Source organism: Brassica napus, chromosome A6, assembly GCF_020379485.1.
Source record: "Brassica napus cultivar Da-Ae chromosome A6, Da-Ae, whole genome shotgun sequence".
NCBI classification, from domain to species: domain Eukaryota; kingdom Viridiplantae; phylum Streptophyta; class Magnoliopsida; order Brassicales; family Brassicaceae; genus Brassica; species Brassica napus.
Window position 1 is genome coordinate 6,963,654 of NC_063439.1, and position 19,851 is coordinate 6,983,504.

The 19,851-nt window shown below is 37.6% G+C and overlaps 6 protein-coding genes across 12 annotated transcripts; 3 read left to right on the forward strand and 3 right to left on the reverse strand.

Moving 5' to 3' along the window:
• Positions 1-639: 639 nt before the first annotated feature.
• LOC106346867 (transcription initiation factor TFIID subunit 12b) lies at positions 640-4,978 on the reverse strand. Of its 3 annotated transcripts, XM_048782397.1 has the most exons (12): positions 4,882-4,977; positions 4,679-4,797; positions 4,140-4,569; positions 3,148-4,070; positions 2,751-2,966; positions 1,881-2,459; positions 1,703-1,777; positions 1,509-1,587; positions 1,360-1,421; positions 1,248-1,283; positions 934-1,157; positions 640-841 (listed from the first exon to the last, which is right to left on the reverse strand). In XM_048782397.1, exons 4-11 carry the CDS (start codon positions 3,871-3,873, stop codon positions 975-977), a joined length of 1,956 nt encoding a protein of 651 aa, XP_048638354.1. In that variant the 5' UTR covers positions 3,874-4,070; positions 4,140-4,569; positions 4,679-4,797; positions 4,882-4,977; the 3' UTR covers positions 640-841; positions 934-974. The 3 variants fall into 3 exon arrangements, with proteins under 3 accessions (XP_048638354.1, XP_048638355.1, XP_048638356.1); XM_048782398.1 differs by having other exon boundaries at positions 3,148-4,569; positions 4,882-4,978; XM_048782399.1 differs by having other exon boundaries at positions 4,140-4,797; positions 4,882-4,978.
• A 985-nt stretch (positions 4,979-5,963) lies between these two features.
• On the forward strand, positions 5,964-6,570 carry LOC106346866 (protein ELF4-LIKE 4). The gene has a single exon (XM_013786319.3). It carries the CDS (start codon positions 6,009-6,011, stop codon positions 6,351-6,353), a length of 345 nt encoding a protein of 114 aa, XP_013641773.1. The 5' UTR covers positions 5,964-6,008; the 3' UTR covers positions 6,354-6,570.
• A 289-nt stretch (positions 6,571-6,859) lies between these two features.
• On the forward strand, positions 6,860-10,345 carry LOC106346863. Of its 3 annotated transcripts, none has more exons than XM_022687227.2 (8): positions 6,860-6,997; positions 7,395-7,555; positions 7,658-7,829; positions 7,975-8,921; positions 9,099-9,233; positions 9,465-9,767; positions 9,865-9,921; positions 10,016-10,345. In XM_022687227.2, the coding sequence occupies exons 2-8, from the start codon at positions 7,427-7,429 to the stop codon at positions 10,157-10,159; spliced, it is 1,887 nt and encodes a 628-aa protein (XP_022542948.2). In that variant the 5' UTR covers positions 6,860-6,997; positions 7,395-7,426; the 3' UTR covers positions 10,160-10,345. The 3 variants fall into 3 exon arrangements, with proteins under 3 accessions (XP_022542948.2, XP_013641769.2, XP_048638357.1); XM_013786315.3 differs by having other exon boundaries at positions 6,863-7,022; XM_048782400.1 differs by having other exon boundaries at positions 6,870-7,048.
• A 99-nt stretch (positions 10,346-10,444) lies between these two features.
• On the forward strand, positions 10,445-13,747 carry LOC106346865 (developmentally-regulated G-protein 1). The gene is made up of 12 exons (XM_048782402.1): positions 10,445-10,565; positions 10,936-11,033; positions 11,156-11,223; positions 11,560-11,636; positions 11,766-11,946; positions 12,062-12,118; positions 12,214-12,288; positions 12,444-12,563; positions 12,655-12,825; positions 12,961-13,074; positions 13,167-13,337; positions 13,462-13,747. The coding sequence occupies exons 2-12, from the start codon at positions 10,964-10,966 to the stop codon at positions 13,555-13,557; spliced, it is 1,200 nt and encodes a 399-aa protein (XP_048638359.1). The 5' UTR covers positions 10,445-10,565; positions 10,936-10,963; the 3' UTR covers positions 13,558-13,747.
• Positions 13,748-13,799: 52 nt separating this feature from the next.
• LOC106346864 (protein IQ-DOMAIN 7) lies at positions 13,800-15,908 on the reverse strand. Of its 3 annotated transcripts, none has more exons than XM_022687228.2 (5): positions 15,426-15,908; positions 15,066-15,338; positions 14,793-14,987; positions 14,615-14,725; positions 13,800-14,535 (listed from the first exon to the last, which is right to left on the reverse strand). In XM_022687228.2, the coding sequence occupies exons 1-5, from the start codon at positions 15,489-15,491 to the stop codon at positions 14,056-14,058; spliced, it is 1,125 nt and encodes a 374-aa protein (XP_022542949.2). In that variant the 5' UTR covers positions 15,492-15,908; the 3' UTR covers positions 13,800-14,055. The 3 variants fall into 3 exon arrangements, with proteins under 3 accessions (XP_022542949.2, XP_013641771.2, XP_013641770.2); XM_013786317.3 differs by having other exon boundaries at positions 14,615-14,728; positions 15,066-15,335; positions 15,426-15,905; XM_013786316.3 differs by having other exon boundaries at positions 14,615-14,728; positions 15,426-15,892.
• A 230-nt stretch (positions 15,909-16,138) lies between these two features.
• LOC106351394 (putative F-box/kelch-repeat protein At4g39756) lies at positions 16,139-18,408 on the reverse strand. Its single transcript, XM_013791200.3, has one exon. The coding sequence runs from the start codon at positions 17,373-17,375 to the stop codon at positions 16,542-16,544; it is 834 nt and encodes a 277-aa protein (XP_013646654.2). The 5' UTR covers positions 17,376-18,408; the 3' UTR covers positions 16,139-16,541.
• Between the last annotated feature and the right edge of the window lie 1,443 nt (positions 18,409-19,851).

A 19,851-nucleotide genomic window follows, 5' to 3' on the forward strand; every position in this document is an offset into this window, starting at 1 on the left:
AAACTCTTAAGTTTGGTTTTTTGTTGGTTTCCTCTCACTGTTCCAGTTCAAGACATGATACCAGTTAAGGTTTAACTGGATTATACACTAAAATGTTTCCAAGATGGCATATGAATCGATTTGTATTGGTCCAAACCATACTCGTCATTATAGTCATCAGTTACAGAAAACGGTTTAGTTTATTAATTAGCGAGTGAGGGAAAGAGAGAAAATATATCGAGATAACAAATTCACTAGAAACGAAGAAAGATGCAAGAGGAAGAAGAAGAAAGGAGAAGCACATGATAAATTGTTAGAAACGAGGCATTTTTCCTCTCTTTCGTAACGTTTCGGTAGCGTACCAGTAAAGTTTTCTATTTCTGGAAAGTTTTTGTTTATTTCCCTTTCTACCCTTTTAGATATACTATTATTCTTTACCCTTTTTATCAGAACCATAACCATATTAACTACCAGGCCGTTTCCCATCTTACTTACCCACTTACTTGGGCTAGGCCTGATTATAAAGGATAAAGCGTGAAGAAAAAACAGCACAAATGATCTTTGGGTCTATGCATATATTCTGATATGTATATGGTTGAAATGTGAATGATATATCATGATGAATTGCTCTCTTCCCAAAATGTGAATGATACCACTAAGGATAGATCCCAAAAACTTCAATGCAAATCATTACCAATTACAATGTATGTGACTATTAAATAGATCAAACTATGGGAAGAAATAACTGTTTTATTTGTTTGCCTAGAAGACTCATATATATAATACATACAGTTTAACTTGACTCCTTGTGCCTTCACTCTCTTTAATGTCTGGTATAGATAGATGTGTAAACTCTTGAAACCTAGAAAAGCAAAAGTTGAAGGACTATCACACCATAATGAACTTGAGCTTAATTTATTAAACAAAAATATGGTAAAATTTATGGTTGTTTACCAAGAAGATTAACGTAGCTTCGGCTTTTGTATTGAAGTCCTTTAGTAGCGTGTCATATGTTGTAACATGTGAGGACCGGATGTCTGCGAAACCAATTGCTCTGAACTTGGCGATGGTCTTAAGAGATGGTTTTGACCATTTGGGTTAACCATCATTTGTCTATTAGTTTCTTTAGAATTGCTTGCATTCGTCTCCGATTTTGAGGATTCCATCAAAGCACGCACCTGACCCCAAAAACAAAAACAAAAAGAAACTTGAGAGCTCCATAAATTTGACTCTACACAGAAAGATGTGAATGATATGTTTTAGCTTACCATTGCAAGTCGCTTCTTGTGGAGATCTGTTGGTGCCTGCAATCAGTATCTTGGAATCAGCACGTTCACAAATACTATATTCTTGGAGAGTTTTATAATGAAAATCACTTACGTTTTTTGTTTGGTGTTTATCCTCACTTGAGAATCCAGGAATTGTCAAGTTCAAGTTTTTCTCTGCATATATTGTAACCCAGAGCGAACAGGAAAATGAGTAAGCTACTAATAATCAACCACATGAAACAGAGCTCAAGATGTACAAACCTAGGTGGAGTAATATATCCTTCGGTTCCAATATGGATGATTTACGATGCTTAGCCAAACTACATGCAAAGGAAGTCACCTGCAATCAATTATTATACAATTAGATAGGCTAGAGATAGTTTTCCATGAATATGGAAAGTGAAAAAAAAAAACTAGAGGTAGTCAATAACTAATAATTGACATTAGCTTCTTACCGAATCAATGAAGTCATCCGCTACCTCCAGAAGGAGGTCTTCAACATCAGGATCCAATTTAGCATGCGCATCCACCTGAAAATCATATACAACTTGATGAGATTTTATTTTCTTCATATATAAACGACGAAGAAGAAGAAAGAAGAAGATAAAAAGACAAGCCTAGTAGGATAATCACCTGCGAAACCAGATCCTGTATCTTTCTTTTGCCAAGCAGTTGATTTGTTGCTTCTGTTCCTTGGCTGGAACTACCACCTGGTGTTGTTGTACCGGACTGTGTCACATCTGGTTGCGAACCTGTTAAACTAACAGATTTCTGCGCTGCATGACTCGTCATCCTTGGAGATGGCTGTTGTTGATTTACTGACATTTGCTGCTGCTGCTGCATCTGCATCTGCTGTTGGGGTTGCTGCATCTGCTGTAGTTGCTGTTGTTGATGGGATTGGCTCATCTGAGCCTGGCCCATTTGTGATTGTTGCTGCTGCTGCTGTTGATGTAGCATCTGTATTTGCTGCTGATTCAAGGACATGGAATTTTGGTGTAACTGAGCAGAGGGCATTTGCTGCTGTAAGAGTAGAGCCTGCTGTCTTTGACTCTGTTGGAGCCGGAATGATTGTGAATTGGGACTGGTTATTCCCGACATCTGCTTCAGCCATTGCTGCTGCGCCATCATGCCAGCTTGTCCATTTTGGGCCAAACCCGGTAGCTGAGAATTCATGAATGCGAGGGAAGAAGGTGTTCTCTGCAGGTTCTGGACCTAAATAGTGGATTGCAATCAGGCAACTCTTTCTTTTTACTTCAAAACTGAATTCAACGGATCATAAATACACTCCTTCATTTATAAACATACAAGTCAGGTTTTACAATACCTAGTAAAAACATGCCAAATTCAAGAATCATTCTAGCGTCATGCAGGTATATTTAGTAGCCATTAACAGACAGTGTATCTATCAGCCATAAGGTAGCAAGTAGTTGACAATTTGAGAGAAGTTAACTATAATTGGCCAATTCAGGAAGCTAATAAGACTTCTTTTTTGTAACTTCATACCTGAGGGGAAGTAAGAGCGTTTTGCTGTGACAATTGCTGCCTCATCTGCGCAGGGTTGATCCGCTGCTGCTGAGCATAGAGAGCAGGATTACCTCTCATTTGCGAGCTCAAATTAAGTGAATTCATCATTCCCATTCCTTGAATCCCCTGTAACTGTTGTCCAGAACTTCCTGGATGAAACTGCGTACCTTGAACCATCCCAGGTTTCTGCCTCGGCTACAAAGGAAAGCTCATTTGTCTCAGAATAAAGAAAGTAACTTTTGCATAGAGAAGATTCAATTCAAAATCAAATGCAAACAAATAAAAAATCAAAAATTTGACAAAAAGAAACATACTTGACATGTTGTCTCAACTGAATCAACAAAAGAGAAACAGAGTAGAGATAAGAATGCAATACCGAAGCTGCCAATAACTGGGACTGAATATTCATCTGAGCAGCTGCTCCAGCAGCACCGTTAAGCATAGGCAAGTGACCACTTTGACCAACCAAACCCGCCCTCGACAAATTCGGGTTACCCATCTGCTGATTCTGCTGCTGAACTGAACCCGACCCGCCAAAGTTCATCGTCCCGTACATCCCAGCCTGCTGCCTCAAAACGCTACCGTACTGACCCTGCTGCTGCTGCTGCTGAATTTGATTAAGGCGAGAGACGGAAGGAGATCGCTGGAGAGACTGAGCTATATGGTAATTCGACATCGGAATCTGCTGCTGAGGACTCATATGTTGCTGCTGCTGTTGCTGAGGAATCTGCTGCTGCTGTTGCTGAGATAGCTGCGGAATCGAGGAGGAGGAGATTTGCTGCATAATTTGCTGAGTCTGACCACCGAGTTGTTGTTGCTGAGTCTGGGCCTGCTGATCCAACGGAGAAGGCGACGGGATCTGAGCTCCAGCGGCCGGGTTCGGTTGCGGATTGCTGATGTTGTTCTGGATTGCACCTTCGGTGTTCGTTACAGCCGCCATCGCCGGAGAAGCTGCGGAATTAGAGATCGGAGGTGTCATGTGTTGTTGTTGTTGTTGCGATGAGGACGGTGGAGGTGCGGAGGATGCAGGGGAAGGTTCCATTGGATTAGGAGATTGGAGAGACTTGGGTGACAAAGACGATGAAGGAATAGCTTCCGCCATTAGAAACTCAGGTGTGTGTTTTTGATTGAAGGGTTTTTGTCGATTTTTCTCTCATGAATCGGAAAATTTTCCCGAGAAAATATCCTCTTTCTTTTTTTTTTCTTTGTTTGTTTAATCCCAGTGGGGAGAAAGAAGAGAAGTAATCTGAACCGTACACGTCAGCTGATTTAACACGGGAGGTTCCCCAGAGAGTGTATCTGAACCGTACACGTCAGTATTATGGACAAGACACGAAACGAAGAGCTTTTAAGTTGTAGATTGATTACCTGAGGATTTAGTGTGCGTAACGGCCATAAGATTTATGATCTCCTCCTGCCACAACTAAAATGATGGGATATATATATAGGCAATGGTGACTTCTCAGAAGCCGATTCATTTGTTTCATCTTCTAGACACTTTCCAAGGGTAACAGAGAGAGCTTTGATGGATGCTTCGTGCGTGCAAACCGCTTGTTTGAGCCATTTCAGTGAGGTTAAGCATTGTAACATTTTTCTTTGTTGTTCGCAACGACGTGAGGTAATGCAGATGCTAGAGACATCGTTTGACCTATGTTCTTCTAATTAAGGCTCTCTTGATGTAATTTACTGTTGGTAAGCGTTGAAGATTTTTGTCGGAAGTTTTACTCTCCTCCAAATATTTGATCGGGAGACGTAATGGACAAAGCGAGATCAGAGTGATCAAACCCAGTTACCTGAACTGAAGTTAAGACAGCGTCTTATTAAGAATAGTTCCTTGTTGAAAAGGATGTAAAGTGATGAAATGATTTCGCAGTCTATGGAACAATTATGGAAGTAAACTAACTCACCAAGCACTTTCTTAATTAATGCAAAAGTGTTTTGTCCAATTAGAGATGATAAGAAAAACCTTCAAAGCTTATCCCAAATGTTCGAAGTACATCTACAACGCTATCAGAAGTTCCATGGCCTGTAAATGAACTAGAGGTTAGAACAATACTAAAGAAAGTAGTTAACACAAGCAAAAGTGTAAGCCATTTTGCCTGATGCTTACTTGGAGTATTTTATATCAGTAATCGACGCAGGCGGGATCAGAGGACGATCGAGAGAGAGATAAAATTTGAGGTCTTGATGACGGGATCGATATCGAGGAACTACGAAGGACAAAACAATTACGAGGTATTTATCCTTATCCTTTGGGGATGGATTAGAAGAATGAAATGACGATAGTGCCCTTACGCCAAAAGTCCATGTTGACGCATTTGCCACCGCTTATAACAACCTGCCGTTTTATTTTTGTCCTTTCAACGGCATGTTGTTCAACCGAACTTGATGCAAACAACACAGCACAAATTTTTCACGGGTCGGGTTTTGTTTTTGTTTCTGGGTCGGAAAGACTCGATCCATATTGTCAGGCTTCTTTCACCTCCGTATCTCTGCCAAAAATGAGATTCAGAGTAAGTACAAGCTATAAAGATAAACAATTTTTTTTCTTTTAAGGGAATCATCAAAGTCACGCTTTAAATATCTGTCTAAAAAAAACTGTTTGCCTACAGAAGAAAACAAGTGTATTCTTTTATTACTTATTTTTTCCCTATACACAGTATTCAATAATTGTTGTCACTATAAATTATAGCTAAAAATAATCAATCTCCAGAGAAAATAATATTCTCGTTCTCCATCTGCTTTCTCTCATCGGAGCTCTCTTTTTCTGGTTCTCAAGGTAAGACAACTGTAGATCGAAACTCTTTTCAATTTTGTCTTGGTTGGAGATATGTTTTTTCCTTGGTATTTTGAATTATTAAGTTTATGGCTATTTCTGGAACAGCTTCTTTATATAGATCTCTTTCCCCCTTGTCTCATCAGAACAAAAGCTTGTGTTTTTTTCCTCCACTCTACAAAATTTATGACCTTTTCCACCTTGATCTTGCTTGGGATCTTGTCTTAAATTGAGGGGTTTGAGATTGGAATTAAAGTATATATGTACTAATAATGGAATCTTTATGTGAGATTAGAGCTCTCAAATCAAATATAAGATCAGGTCAACGCACTCTGTATTTGGAGTGGTCAACGTCATCTTTAATGTAAACTGAGTCCCTTTCTTAGCTTTTGTTTGTTTCTTTGCATTTTTACAGGAACCAAAGGACAAGATTCTGAGCTTGGTGGAGGAGGAGCCTAAAGATGGAAGGAGATGTGTTCTCAGGGTTTGGTGAGAGACACAACATGGATGGCAAACTGCTGCAGAGTTTCCAGAAGAGCTTTGTGGATGTTCAAGACATTTTAGACCAGAACCGGCTGCTGATCAACGAGATCAATCAGAACCACGAGTCCAAACAGCCTGATAACTTGGGTCGAAACGTCGGTCTGATCAAAGAGCTCAACAACAATATCAGAAGAGTGGCTAGCCTTTACGGCGACCTCTCTCATTCTTTTGCAAGATCGATGGATGCTTCATCAGAAGGTGAATCTAGTGGAACCTTGAAATCTGATGGCAAAGTTAACCAGAAGAGGTTTAGATCCGGTTAGTATATATAAACCGAGAGCCACCACCCGAAGCTGATTAAAATTCAAAGAGTCAGAAAGAGAGTTTTACTACTGCAATATCTCACTGTTGGAAAATGATAGCTACATACGTTTCACCAAGATGATTTTCATTTTCAGATTAATTGTTTGTTTGTTTGTTTTACTTTGAAGAAACTTGTTGTAAAGTTCACACATTTCAGTTTATGATTTGGTTTCTCCATTGTTACCATTGTAGATTCAAACCCCATGTGAAATTTACTTTGTTGCAGCTATTTGAACTCTAAGACGGCACGTAATCCAAATCTAGAAGTCTTAGACGGCACGCTGTTGTACTGCATGAGAACCGGGACGGAACGTCGTTTCGATCTTTCCCGGGCAGATATTTAATTTTTTCTTTTGACTGACGTGGAAGCATCTTGGAGCTTCCCGCAGAACAATGCGGATCCCAACTGGCATTATAGAATCGAGCTAATAAAAAGGCTTTGGAATCCGGACCTGTAATTACACAGTGTGTACTAGGGGGAAACAAAAGGCGAAAGCGAGCCAAAAAAAAAACAGAGAAAAAGCAGAACACAAAAATTTCCAAAACTTTTTTTTTTGTTTTGCTTACTCGGAAAGCTTCTCTCTCCGGTGAAACTTCGAGCTCGGTATCTTCTCCGTTCGACTTCTCCGGTAAACTCCCGGACACACTCGTTACTGTGTGTTTCTGCTGTTTTTTAGTAACTTTTTGATAATGCTTTCCTGAGATTTCAGTGTTGGGTTTGTTTTATTACCTCTATTTCGAGTTAGAATCTGCCAAAGACTTGATTTTTAGGACTGCAACATGCAATTTCTACAGGAATTTGAGAAAGGGTTGCTCAAAGTTCAAAACTTTCTGTAAATTTTTGTAGATGGTGTCTCTTTTAGAGGTTTCTAAGAGTAAAGATAGAGTTTTGACTCATCAGTTATGGTATTAGTGTGTAGGAGAGTCTTTTTGTACCCTTGAATATAGATTATTGTGCAGAGTTTGCTTATTCCTTTTGTTAATGTGGTTCTGGTGTGTAGATTTGAAGCTGCATTGGGTAGAGTAATAATATATGGGAACAATGGTTGGCTCTGTGGAAGACTATGGAGAGATGTTTCAAGACGCTGTTGATCAGACTAGTGGCGCATCACTCTCTTCATCAAATCAAATTGAAAATCCTGTTGTCTACAAGCTTGTTAGGGTATGTTCAAGTTGGAACTGAGAACTATGACTAAAATGCCATTACAAGTCTTAGACTTTTTCAGTATTTTGATCTGAGGCTGGTTATGTGAATCACCATTAGGTTGCACAAGATGGAAGACTGGTTCCTGCAACTGATGAAGAAATGTTGGAGGTCAAGGACTTGGTCGAGAACAACGAGAATGATATTTCTGTTGTACCGGATCCTGGACAATATGAGTATATTACCGATGAAGGCTCGCCTTCTCAGTTTCTGCAGCTAGATAGTTTAGAAGGTTCGGTCACAATCACTCCTAAGCATATTATACGAGTAGAATTCCTTAGGACTGCACTAAAAGGGTTTACTTGTCTTTTTTATTTTGGGATCATGTATGCCTCTTGGCGATAAGTTTCCTTATCCAACTCAGTTATTGAATCCAGGCTTTTTCCAGTTGGAGACTGCAGAAGCATATACAGAAAATTTGAACTCCCGGCTTGAGGTCTGTCCTCCACCTTTGGAACTTTTGCAGTCTAAAGAGGAGTTGGTGTATGGATCTCAGATGCCTTTTACTCTTCTGGATACCAACTATCATAGCTCTAATGAGTTGCCTGGGGATGAGGAGTTTGTCCTATCCGAAGTTCTGCTGCAGGAACCTGTTTGTTTTTCATCAGATGGATGTGGTATAGATCAACCTATGGATGTGTCACCATACTCAAATGCTGCAGGTGGTAGTCCTAAAGCACCTGCATTGTCAACAACTGCCTCAACCCCTGGAGCTTCTAGAGATACAGAGGAGATATGCTTGGGTAATCTTTCGATTAAAGCATTGCAAGATACATTCAGAGCCACGTTTGGTCGTGAAACTACTTGCAAGGACAAACTCTGGCTCGAAAGGAAGATCAAGATGGGACGGATTAACCCATGTGTTATCCCAACAACTAGCCTGACAGTTGATGACACTAAACTGATTCTTGGAGGTCAAGATAGTGATATGGTTGTTGCTTTTAGCAAGGATACTTTTGATGAAGGAAGAGCTAGTCCTGATTGCATAAAGAGGCATCCAAATGATTTTGGTTATAGTCCTGTTGAAGCTTTTGTGGATCACTATTCTGGAAATGAAGATTTTGAAGGTGAATATAGATCTGCGAAAAGAGTTAGGAAGGCTACAAGGAGATATATCGAAGAGATTTCAAAAGTTGATGATGAAAAGCAGCAAAGTAAAGAGTCACCGATCCCTTCAAAAGATGAGAGGTCTATTAACACCGTTTCTTCAGGAAGAAGAGTTGTTGTAACCAGGATGGTGTCTCTTGGTGGTTCCATAATTCAGGTTCCCTATGTTTCTCATGTGAGGAGAAGCCGTCCCAGGGAAAACATAATGGCTCTTGGGGTATGTCTCTTTGTTACTATAAGCTATCAAAACCTTTCCATTTATGTGGCATGTGCTAGATTCATTCCTGTTACTACACACTGTGGAAAGATTTAAAACATGGCATGATCTTTTAGTTTTCTCTTTGGTGTTGTCAAAGTAATTAAGGATAACACAGATTATCTGAACATCTTGCAGGAATTTAATTCCGGTTTATGGGAGGTGAAAGGTAATCCAGAAGAGAGTGACCTGAATCTAAGCCAATCTCAGTTGAACAATGACGTGAAGCGAGTTTCAGGTGTCAAATCTGTTTCTGGACCTGTCCAGAAAAAAGTAAGTACACTTTATCTTATTTATAGCTTCATCACTGATTAAGAGAAAAAAAAATATCAATATAATATAATCCATATTATTGTGATTCTATCTATCAAAAGAGTCTCTCAAACTTTGAGGAAGCATCGTTGATCTTGGACTCTCCTAAAGTTATGCCGGATATTTTGGATGGATTTGATTCATGGTATGATACAGTTAGTTGCTCATTGCGTTCTTGATCCACAAATGCAGATAACTACTAATGATCAGAGCTACAAGGACCATTCAAAGCCTAAACTCAGGGAGGTGGATGAAGACATCATGGAGCCAGAGTACATGGACTCATCTGGAGATAGCTCAGACGACAGTACTTATAATCGCGTTGATCGACCAATCACGCAAAGTGCAATGAGAAGGAAACATCATAGAGCTTGGTCTCTCTCTGAGGTTAAGAACCTAGTGGAAGGTGTGTCCAAATACGGAGTTGGGAAATGGTCTGTGATCAAAAAGCTTTCATATTCATCATTCCCGCATCGTACCCCAGTGGATCTCAAGGTTTTGCTTCGATTGAACTAATTAAACTCTTTCTCTTCTTAATATTTTTAATCCTCGTTGTAACTTTTCCTTTAACTACAAGTGTCTCTTTTGACAGGACAAATGGCGAAATCTACTCAAAGCATGTTTTGCTCGTGCTCCTTCAAACAAAATGGTTAGCACTTCCCCACATGTTCAAGTTCAGAAAACAGAATCTACCAACTGCGGTTTTTGAGTCTCTAAAGCTGTTAATGGTTGTGTTTGTGCAGGGGAGTATGAGAAAATATGGGTCGATGGCTATTCCAAGTCAGGTTCTGTCACAGGTAAAAGAGCTTTCTCAGAAGAAATCACATGTTTCACCGGCAAGGAAGGCTAGAATGGTGAAGGCATCATCAAGACACGGTTTCTTGTAGGAAGGTTTTCGTATTAAACCTAAAATATATTTACCGCGGAAAATCTGAGCTTTTGACTTATTTTACTTTTTTGATTTCGTTAGGCTTTAATCCCTAAGGTAGCTTTTGTGGTTAAACCGGCTTATAAACCGGTGTATGGAACAACGGTTTTCTGATATATGCTAAATGTTGAATCTGTCATGGGTTTTATATCGGTTCGGTTAAAATCAAATCCCATACTAAAACGCCGCGTTTCACAGAAACAGGCTTATAAGTATCGATTTTAATAATGGGCCTATTACGACTTAAATGGGCCCATGAACTTTTTGTACGCCCTATTGCTCTTACGCTCGTGCTCTCGCTCTCGCTCTCTCTCTCTCTCTCTCTCTCTCTTTTCCGGAGATCGCCTTCATCGATTGATTCCACTGTGAGTCGCACATCGAATCCTTCCAACTTGTTCATAGATATCCTTTGATTTAGCAAATTATGTGTAGTAGAAATCGCATTTATTTATTTGAATCCTGCTCGTTTGATATAATTCTCGTATGTTTGAGCTCGATTAGACAATTGCTTTCGCCTTTTGTCGATTAAATTCTGTACTGGATCGATTTCATTTGATAGGTATATGCTAATTTAAGAAAAATATCAATCGAAAAGCTTTATAAGCCTATGGATATTATTGGTGTTGATTTAGAGTGAGTTATTGATTCAGTGGTTAAGCTGTCTACTAATGTATGAACTTTTATGATTCTGAGTCTTATAAAAATATACTTTTTTTTATACTTTCTTCTGTTTAGTGATAGTAGCAGAAGGAACTGAAGCAGAATGGGGATCATCGAAAGGATTAAAGAAATCGAGGCCGAGATGGCCCGGACACAGAAGAATAAAGCTACAGGTTCCTCTTTTACATATACAACATCAGTTTTACATGAGAAGACTGAGATTGTATACAGTAAATACAGAGAACAGATGTTTGAGCCTCTATACTGATGTGATAATGTTTTACGTTATGCACAGAGTATCATCTTGGTCAGCTCAAGGCAAAGATTGCGAAGCTCAGGACACAACTTCTGGAGCCTCCAAAGGTAAGCCCTTAATAAAAGACTAAACCATTAGCCTGTGCGATTGTTTGTATATAGCTGAGTTGTTCTTTGAAGCAACTTTTTGATTATTTTCTTACTTGGATTGGATGATCTTTGTTGTTTTCCCAGCTGTTGATGTTTGTTTACTTCTAAAATGGACTGTGAGTGGCTCGCTTGTTTTTTCACCTTAGCTTGCCTATTTAGGACTAAATATCGACGAGTTTTCTACTTTGTGACTACTTGTACAAATGAATGCTGCGTGTTCTTGAAGTGGAGTTTCAAATATTTCTCTCTCACAACTGCTTTAGTTTGTAATTGTCTTTTATATTTCTGTCTCAGGGTGCTAGTGGAGGCGGGGAAGGTTTTGAAGTTACCAAGTATGGTCATGGACGTGTTGCACTCATAGGATTTCCAAGGTCGAGTTTCTTTGATTCTTATACTCATTGACAAATATTTTCCATTTTTGTAAAATTATGTTGATCCGTTAGAAATTGCAGAAGTATGGTTTAGGGAAACTGATGGAACTGGTTGTGTGCACTTTGCAGTGTTGGAAAGTCCACGCTTTTGACAATGTTGACTGGAACGCATTCTGAAGCAGCCTCATATGAATTTACAACACTTACATGTATCCCTGGAGTAATTCACTACAATGACACAAAGATTCAGCTTCTCGATCTTCCTGGTATTATTGAAGGTGCTTCCGAAGGAAAGGGGCGAGGAAGGCAGGTTGAAATCCAGTCCCTTGATTTTCTTATTGGCTATACCATCCCAAGTTTCTTGCCAACCCGAAAAAATATAATCAGGATGATACGAACTTTGATTATGACTACTTATTTCTCAGGTTATTGCTGTTGCAAAGTCTTCCGATCTTGTATTGATGGTTCTTGATGCCTCAAAGGTGAGTTACAGTGTGGCTGCCCTTGTGAATTGCTGTTTGATTTATCCTGCAGTCATTAGTAACTTTATTATATTCTCTCTTCAAAAAAATATTAGAGTGAAGGCCACAGGCAAATTCTGACTAAGGAACTTGAGGCAGTGGGCTTGCGGCTAAACAAAAAGCCTCCACAGGTAAATCTCCATTGAGAAACTTGGTCAAATTACAGATGTAGCATCTAGTACTTTGAAGTCTAAATTACTTCTGGTTCGCTTCCATGTGCTCCACTGAACCTGGTTTCTTTGTCCCTGGAACTTGATTTTGTATTTTTGCTTTTTCTGTACAATAGATATACTTTAAGAAGAAAAAGACTGGTGGAATCTCTTTCAACACTACAGCACCCTTGACTCACATTGATGAGAAGCTCTGTTATCAGATCCTTCATGAATACAAAATTCACAATGCTGAGGTACAAGGCTCCATTTTTAATCTCGTTTTCTTAAAGCTAGTTTTTGCTTTCCTCGCAGACTTCTAAATGAAATTGGTCATGAGTATTTCAGGTGCTATTTCGTGAGAATGCCACAGTGGATGACTTCATTGATGTCATTGAAGGAAATCGCAAATATATTAAGTGTGTGTATGTCTACAACAAAATTGATGTTGTTGGAATTGATGATGTGGATAGACTTGCACGGCAGCCAAATTCCATCGTTATTAGCTGCAATCTAAAGGCAAGTTAATTACATTGAAAAAGATCAGTCTGCAAGGATACCAAATGCTAAAACCCCAACTCGCTCTTGTTTTAGTTTCCATGTGCATTCTGTTTATGACATTTTCAAATTTTGTGAATGATTTGCGTGAAACAGCTGAACTTAGACAGACTACTTGCAAGGATGTGGGACGAAATGGGCCTTGTGAGAGTTTACTCGAAGCCTCAGGGCCAGCAACCAGATTTTGATGAGCCTTTTGTCCTCTCATCTGTAAGTGTATCTCTTTTTCCTCATTGCAAGACACCCTTGAAACTTGTCCACATCATTAATATCCATCTTTAATTACTTGTCTGATTCATCAGGATCGAGGTGGCTGCACAGTTGAAGACTTCTGTAACCACGTCCACAGGACTTTGGTGAAGGATATGAAGTATGCTCTTGTGTGGGGCACAAGCGCAAGGCACAACCCTCAGAATTGTGGTCTTTCTCAGCATCTTGAAGACGAAGATGTTGTTCAGGTTGTCAAGAAAAAGGTACATAAACGATAAAATATTTCCATTGGCATAGGCAAATGGCTCAAATTTATATAATATAATCCATGTGCCATGATGATGATGAGACTATCTAAACTTATACTCTTGGTTCTGGACTCTGTAGGAGAGAGATGAAGGAGGAAGAGGCCGGTTCAAGTCACACTCTAATGCCCCTGCTAGAATTGCAGACCGAGAGAAGAAAGCTCCTCTTAAGCAATAAACTCAAATGCTCAGTGATCCCCATACACATATCTTTACCATCGTTGTCAAGCTGAGTATTATGATGTACTATGTTGTATCTGAATCATTTTTGCCTTCTCTCACAGTATAAGTTTTCGAACCATTTACTTTTTCAAGAATACAATTTCACATTCACTCTTTTTCATAAGTTATATTTTTGATTTTGACAAGCCTGGTTCAAGTTCTTGATATATTCAAGTAAAAGTTGAAATGCATTCATAGTGAAGGTTTAAACAAACAATTAGGAACAAAATCGACTCAGATTCCAAGTTACTGAGAAGTGGCTTAAGTAGCCAAACACTACAAGCTCAAATAACTCACATCAATACCCTTATATGTAAACGGTACACAGAAGCTGTTTCTGTATCTATATAATTCGTGTATATGTTTCACAGGAACCGTTCCTGAAACAAGACAAAGAGAAGCCAACAGGCTGTTGAAACTGACTTGAAAAGAAACAAACATAACTCGTTTTTTTTTAGCTTCGCTGGCTCTTAGCCCAGAGATGTCTTCCAGCTACTATCTCCGGTGGGTATAGATCACTACACTGGTCTGAACCAGCACTGCTTCTTGCATCACCATTGGAAGATGATCCTGATCCTCTCTGCTTGGCTTGAGTAGATTGTGTCAGGCTCATGTAGCTCGGCTTCCGATAATACCCGCCACTTTCAAGTCCCCTGCCGGAGAATGCAACTGGTGATTGAGATGTTGACGAGGTTGATGTCTCGTCATGTAAAGAATCTGAACTCGTGCCAGACAAAACCTGAGGAAGAAGAAGATGGGGTGGTCTAGCAAGAACTCGAGTTGAAGTAAGATTGTTCTTCCTGACTTTTACAGTCTCGTGTTCAGACGATACGCTGCTATCACTGCATTTCTCAGACCAGTTCCAACCAGGACCACTCTTGCGCAAACCATGATTCTTAATAGATCTTGCGTTTGGACTTGGACACGCCCTCGACTGCCAAAACAACCAAAACAAACTCATTCAGACATAATTGCATTCTAGAGGTTTCTTTTCTGAAGTGACATAAACCAACCTGATGTGTGAGAGCATACACCATAGCTCTCTCCCTCTTAATAGCTCCTTCTTGCTTCATTTGTAACTTTGTTTTCACTTCTTTGATACTTCTTGGACTACCACACCAACTCTTCTACAAAAACATCAGTCAGAGTCCCGTATACGTGTTTAATACTCTTTAGTGTTTGAATCTTTACCTCGCTCTGCTTTGCAGGATCTTTGTGTTCAGTTGAGTCAGAAGGCGCTCTGCGATGAGCTCTCACACGAGACTGAACACGAACAAGAGCTTGCATACACCTGAGTGTAACAGCTGCTTGTTTCCTAACTTGTCTACCACGAAATATCGCCTGGATTCTCACTACAGCCTTCAAAGCTCTAAACGCCTGTCTTGCCTGAACAACAAAAAGAGCAAAACAAAGAGCTTTTAAGATAAAAAGAATCAGAGTCATAACAGTGAGCCAATACAATACCAGGAAAGCACGAAAGGCAGCTTGGATTCTTGTGGAAGCCCATTCTCTCTTAACCAACAAGAAATCCTTGGGAGGAGCTCGAATGAGAGCTGCCATTGCCACAGCGAAAGCCTCGTCGGCAGAGAAGGACGGTGGCTCTGAGCCTAGAGAAGAAAGTCCGTAGCTTCCACGGCGGTTGAGAAAACATTCCTTGGAGGAGGAGGAGGAAGATGTGAAGCTCTCAGATGAAAGCCTCCACAGCTTCCACTTCTTCTTGCTGCTTAACTTCTCCTGCTGCAATAAAGATAACAAGACAACATGTTTGTTAAGAGTAGACAAGAGAAGAGAGATCTAGAAACATTCAAGAGATTGAGGGATCACCTGATGATCATCAACGTGTTTTCTGTGAGATAATAGTGACTTAATCCAGTTTCCCGACCCGCCCATCTGATCAAAATCGAAACTTTGGATCGTTGATTCTTACAAAAATCAAAACTTTGGAAGCTGTTGGGGAAAGAACTGGTCCTTGGATTTGGTTGTGTGAATGGGAATGATGTTGACAAAAGTTAGCAGTGTTAAAAGAGGAAAGAAGAGAGAAAGGACGTTTTTGAAATTTGAATTTTTGAGGGAACGAAGGCAATTTCTTTTTAAAATAACGGTAAAACTTTAATTTATTCTTTCTTTCGGGGGGGAAATTAATAACGCTTCCTAAACTTTTGTTAAACCACTATTGTTTACCAAGTTCTCAATTTTAGCCCCCACAAGTTCGTGGAACAATCCAGATTCTGGGAACGGGTCGGGTCAGGTCAGGGTCGAGACGGTTCCAAACTAACGCCACATGTTATGGCCTAATGGGCCTTTGGTAAATGATTTCTGCTAGGATTAAGTTTCTTGTAAAAATATATATTAAATGAGCTATTAGGTATTGATCAAAAAAAAAAAATCTCTATAAAACTCTCTCCGTTTCATATTAAGTATCGTTGTAGAGAATTTTTTTCGTTAAAATAAGTGTCGTTTTTGATTTTTAATGCAAAATTTATTAATTTTATGCAGTAATTTATTTTTATATTGGTTGAAATATGGTAATTGTGTTTTTATATAGAAAATATACAAGATTAATTGTTTCCTTAATTTTTTGTGCATAAGGTCAAAATGACACTTAATATGATACATAAGAAGTATTATTTTAGAAGTCAGTTTCTTTTGTATTTTGGTTTCGTACTATACTTTAAACACAAGAAAGTATTCCCTCTCTGAAACTCTTTTTTTTTGTAGTATTGAGTTACTCTTGTAGTCTTTGTGAAGATGAACAGCTAATAATAATTTTTAGTGTCAGTTTATGGGGATTAAACCAAGATTTGGGTACTGAAAAGTGATGAGAAAAGCCAAGGAATGGGATAACATAACATATATCATTACATATAAAATATAATCAACCAAAGAAGTTTGCAACTTTGAAGCCAAAATGCGTTGTCAATGGCCAGAACCAAAGCATGATCAAGCCCATACCTGTCGACAGCGCAAGAAAATGTATGAACTGGGAACGATGCGCACAACGCTAGCCCATTCAACGTGTCCCCAAACATCGTCCCCGCCACCACCTCTTTCAAGCGTAATCACCGAGCACCAAATGTTCTTGTTTTCACACTCCTCAAACTTGTCCCAGAAGATTAAGAGTTTCCCACAGTAGTTAGTTACTGCAAGAGCACCAGCACAACAATTCCTATTCAATACCTCCAAGCCTTTGACCATTTTCCATTTTTGAAGCTTTGTGTCAAACCACGAGAAATATTCTTCACCACAATAGTACCAAACGTTCTCTATTAAACACGCTCTCTCAAACTGCAGTGCCTCGGTTACAACTCCCCATTTACCTTCTTTTGGATCATAATAATAATACTCATTCTTGGCATTGCTCCTAACGTAAACCTTTCCATCGGTCACCTTCGTTGACTTTAGTAAAGACGAGCGGAGCTCAGCGCCAGGGTCAGGTAAAGACTCCCAAGTTTGAGTATTTGTGTCGAAAACTTCAGCCCAGTTAGTGGTTTCATCTGCCTTGCAACCACCCACTACGTATATTTTCCCATCGAGAATAGCCACCATAGGATTATCTCTAGCCACCTTCATTCTAGGGGCTTCTCTCCAGGCGTGAGTGCTCTCATTTTGGTTACGTACCCACATGGGGAGTGGCGTCGGTGGAATATTGTAATCCTTGACTATGTATTGTTTGGACCCAACCATGCCCATAGATAAATCTGTTACATAAGGAGAATATGAAGAGGGTATTGGTACCAACAAAGTATTTCGTGTGGTGGACTTGTCCTCTTCCATGTCATTAGTTAGGATCTGATCAGGTCTTATCCAGAGGCTAAACTAGGAGGGGAGACGACGCCCGGGAAACTTTAAGCAGACCTGAAGGATGTGTTCACGTGTTTTCAAGTGATATCGAGCAAACAAGAGCTCTCTGGATAAGATGAGAGAGTTGAATCTCTTGGATACTAAGGAGAGTTTCGGGTAGTAGGATATCGATATGTGAGCTAAAAAGTCTATAACCATCTCATCTGGAAGCGACGAAAGGTTTGTCTCTTTGTTCGCCATCGGGACTAATAGCTACAAGGTTGGAGCAAAACTAGACAGAGATTTTGCTTGGGGTGTTTCTTCTAGTTATCTTCCAATCCTCGTTAACTAGATCTTGTTGATCTTACCAAGCTGTAGATATATGTTGCGCGTCTATTGATATCTAATGTGTATATTAACAACATATTGTGTAAAATATTAAATTATAATCTTTTCCTTTTCCTTATTCTTAACTCTATCTACTTGTCTAAGTACATGTACATATCTATTCTATTAATTTAGAACTAGTTGATGTCCCGCACTTTGTGCAGATTAATATATCTATACATCTAACAATTTTTAATTCAATTTTTTTAATAAAATAATAGTAATTAAATTAGATACAAATTTTAAATTATTATATATTATAAAATTTCAATATTCATATTGATAATCAATTTATTATATCATATTATTTTGTTTCATATTTTTATTTATATGATGTAGATTTTGGATCAAAATCTTTTTTATTGTAATAACTAAATTAGGAAATTTTGTATGTGAAATTAACACATATTGTATTTGGACTGAAAAGAATCATGTGGTACTATAAGGATTATAAAGAATCACAAATATAAAATATTAACAAATAACAATAGTTTAGGAGTGTTCAATCTGGTAAAACAAAACCATTCCAAACCGAAATAGAGAAAATAGTCTAGATTTGGAAGTACCGAGGATGTTATGTTTAGAAAATATCAGTATATAGATATGGTTCAATATATTAAGAGATCAAACCGAATAAACAAAAGAAACCGATTAATTCGAATATATTAGTATATTTATATATAAATTTTATAATAATACGTATTTGATCAATATTTTCAGTAAAAATCAGAGAAATTGGCTATAATATTAGTCATTAAAATTATAAAATAAGAGAAAAATAATGATGATATTATCGGTAGATATTGTTAATATCTAATTATTAATTCCTAAATATCATGATAATTATATATTAAAATATATTTTTTTAAAAATATTAGTTTAAATATTGGTAAAACATGTTAATGTTTATTAATTATTTTAAATATAATGATAAATATATAGATATCAAAATAAATAAATGAAATAATAAAATTAATTAAACTAAAAATTTATCATATAACTATGGAAAAGATAAAAATAAGCAAATTAACTAAATAAACTGATTAATTCAGATATATTAGTATACTTATATATAAATAAAGTGTATTTGATCAATATTTTCAGTAAAAATGAGAGAAATTAGCTATTACCTAAAATATTAGTCATTAAAATTTAAATGGGAGAAAAGTAACGATGATATTATCCGTATATATTATTAATATCTATTTATTAATTAAATATTCTAAATATCATGTTTATTATATATTAAAATATATAATAAATATATATTTTTTAAAAATATTGGTATATATATCGGTAAAATAGGTTCATGTTTATCATGATTTTAAATATCATGATAAATATATAGATATAGAAAAAATTAATAATAATGATTTATTAAACTAATGATTTATCCTAAAATCATGGAAAATATGTATCCTAAAATACATGTGTATTTTCTGTGATATATATAAAAAATCTAGCAATCAAACACAAGATTTTATATATGTGTATGTAATTGTATTAGATTTAATATAATAAAAGAGATAAAATAAAAACTCCTATAAAATTAATTTAACAATGAAAAGAGGTAAATAAAAAGATACCAACAATTATTTATCTCACAACTGATTTACCTAATTATACTCAACTGAACACCATCATCACACGGTTGATAGTTGCTGTAAGTGCTGTTTACATCCCTATTTATTTCTGCAGCACCAAATTTAGAGCATTCAAGCTTTAATTTTTTTTTTGAAACCACAATCAATTGAAATAACCTACAGCTGTACAAGTGCTCTGCAGAGCCAAATATCCAAAGCAATTTTTTAGTGCTTTCCATAAAATTCTACAGCAATAAAATCTAAAACCACAACAAAAAGTATACAAATTTTTTTCTACAGTAAAAATTTTAAAGCTACAGCTATTACCAATCAGACCCGATAGTTTTGGGTTTGATTGGTAAGAACTGTGATTTCATTTTTTGACTGTAAGAATGTTGCTGTGATTTTTTTTGCTTTAGCTCTAGATTTTTAATTTTTAAAGCTTTTAAATTTGGGATGTAGGTATTTGTCTCTGCAGAGCAATTATAAAGACATGAGTT

Excerpts from the sequence above, each read along its gene's own strand:
- LOC106346867 (XM_048782398.1), bottom strand. The coding sequence starts at position 3,873 with ATGGCGGAAGCTATTCCTTCATCGTCTTTGTCACCCAAGTCTCTCCAA. Across the intron at positions 2,460-2,750 it reads ACGCTCTTACTTCCCCTCAG|GTCCAGAACCTGCAGAGAAC; the intron begins GTATGAAGTTAC and ends TCCACTATTTAG. Across the intron at positions 1,158-1,247 it reads ACAAGAAGCGACTTGCAATG|GTGCGTGCTTTGATGGAATC; the intron begins GTAAGCTAAAAC and ends TTTTGGGGTCAG.
- LOC106346866 (XM_013786319.3), top strand. The coding sequence starts at position 6,009 with ATGGAAGGAGATGTGTTCTCAGGGTTTGGTGAGAGACACAACATGGAT.
- LOC106346863 (XM_022687227.2), top strand. The coding sequence starts at position 7,427 with ATGGGAACAATGGTTGGCTCTGTGGAAGACTATGGAGAGATGTTTCAA. Across the intron at positions 7,556-7,657 it reads TTGTCTACAAGCTTGTTAGG|GTTGCACAAGATGGAAGACT; the intron begins GTATGTTCAAGT and ends AATCACCATTAG. Across the intron at positions 7,830-7,974 it reads GCAGCTAGATAGTTTAGAAG|GCTTTTTCCAGTTGGAGACT; the intron begins GTTCGGTCACAA and ends TATTGAATCCAG.
- LOC106346865 (XM_048782402.1), top strand. The coding sequence starts at position 10,964 with ATGGGGATCATCGAAAGGATTAAAGAAATCGAGGCCGAGATGGCCCGG. Across the intron at positions 11,947-12,061 it reads GAAAGGGGCGAGGAAGGCAG|GTTATTGCTGTTGCAAAGTC; the intron begins GTTGAAATCCAG and ends CTTATTTCTCAG. Across the intron at positions 12,119-12,213 it reads TGGTTCTTGATGCCTCAAAG|AGTGAAGGCCACAGGCAAAT; the intron begins GTGAGTTACAGT and ends AAAAAATATTAG.
- LOC106346864 (XM_013786316.3), bottom strand. The coding sequence starts at position 15,491 with ATGGGCGGGTCGGGAAACTGGATTAAGTCACTATTATCTCACAGAAAA. Across the intron at positions 15,339-15,425 it reads AACACGTTGATGATCATCAG|CAGGAGAAGTTAAGCAGCAA; the intron begins GTGATCCCTCAA and ends TCTTTATTGCAG. Across the intron at positions 14,729-14,792 it reads ATCCTGCAAAGCAGAGCGAG|AAGAGTTGGTGTGGTAGTCC; the intron begins GTAAAGATTCAA and ends ATGTTTTTGTAG.
- LOC106351394 (XM_013791200.3), bottom strand. The coding sequence starts at position 17,375 with ATGGAAGAGGACAAGTCCACCACACGAAATACTTTGTTGGTACCAATA.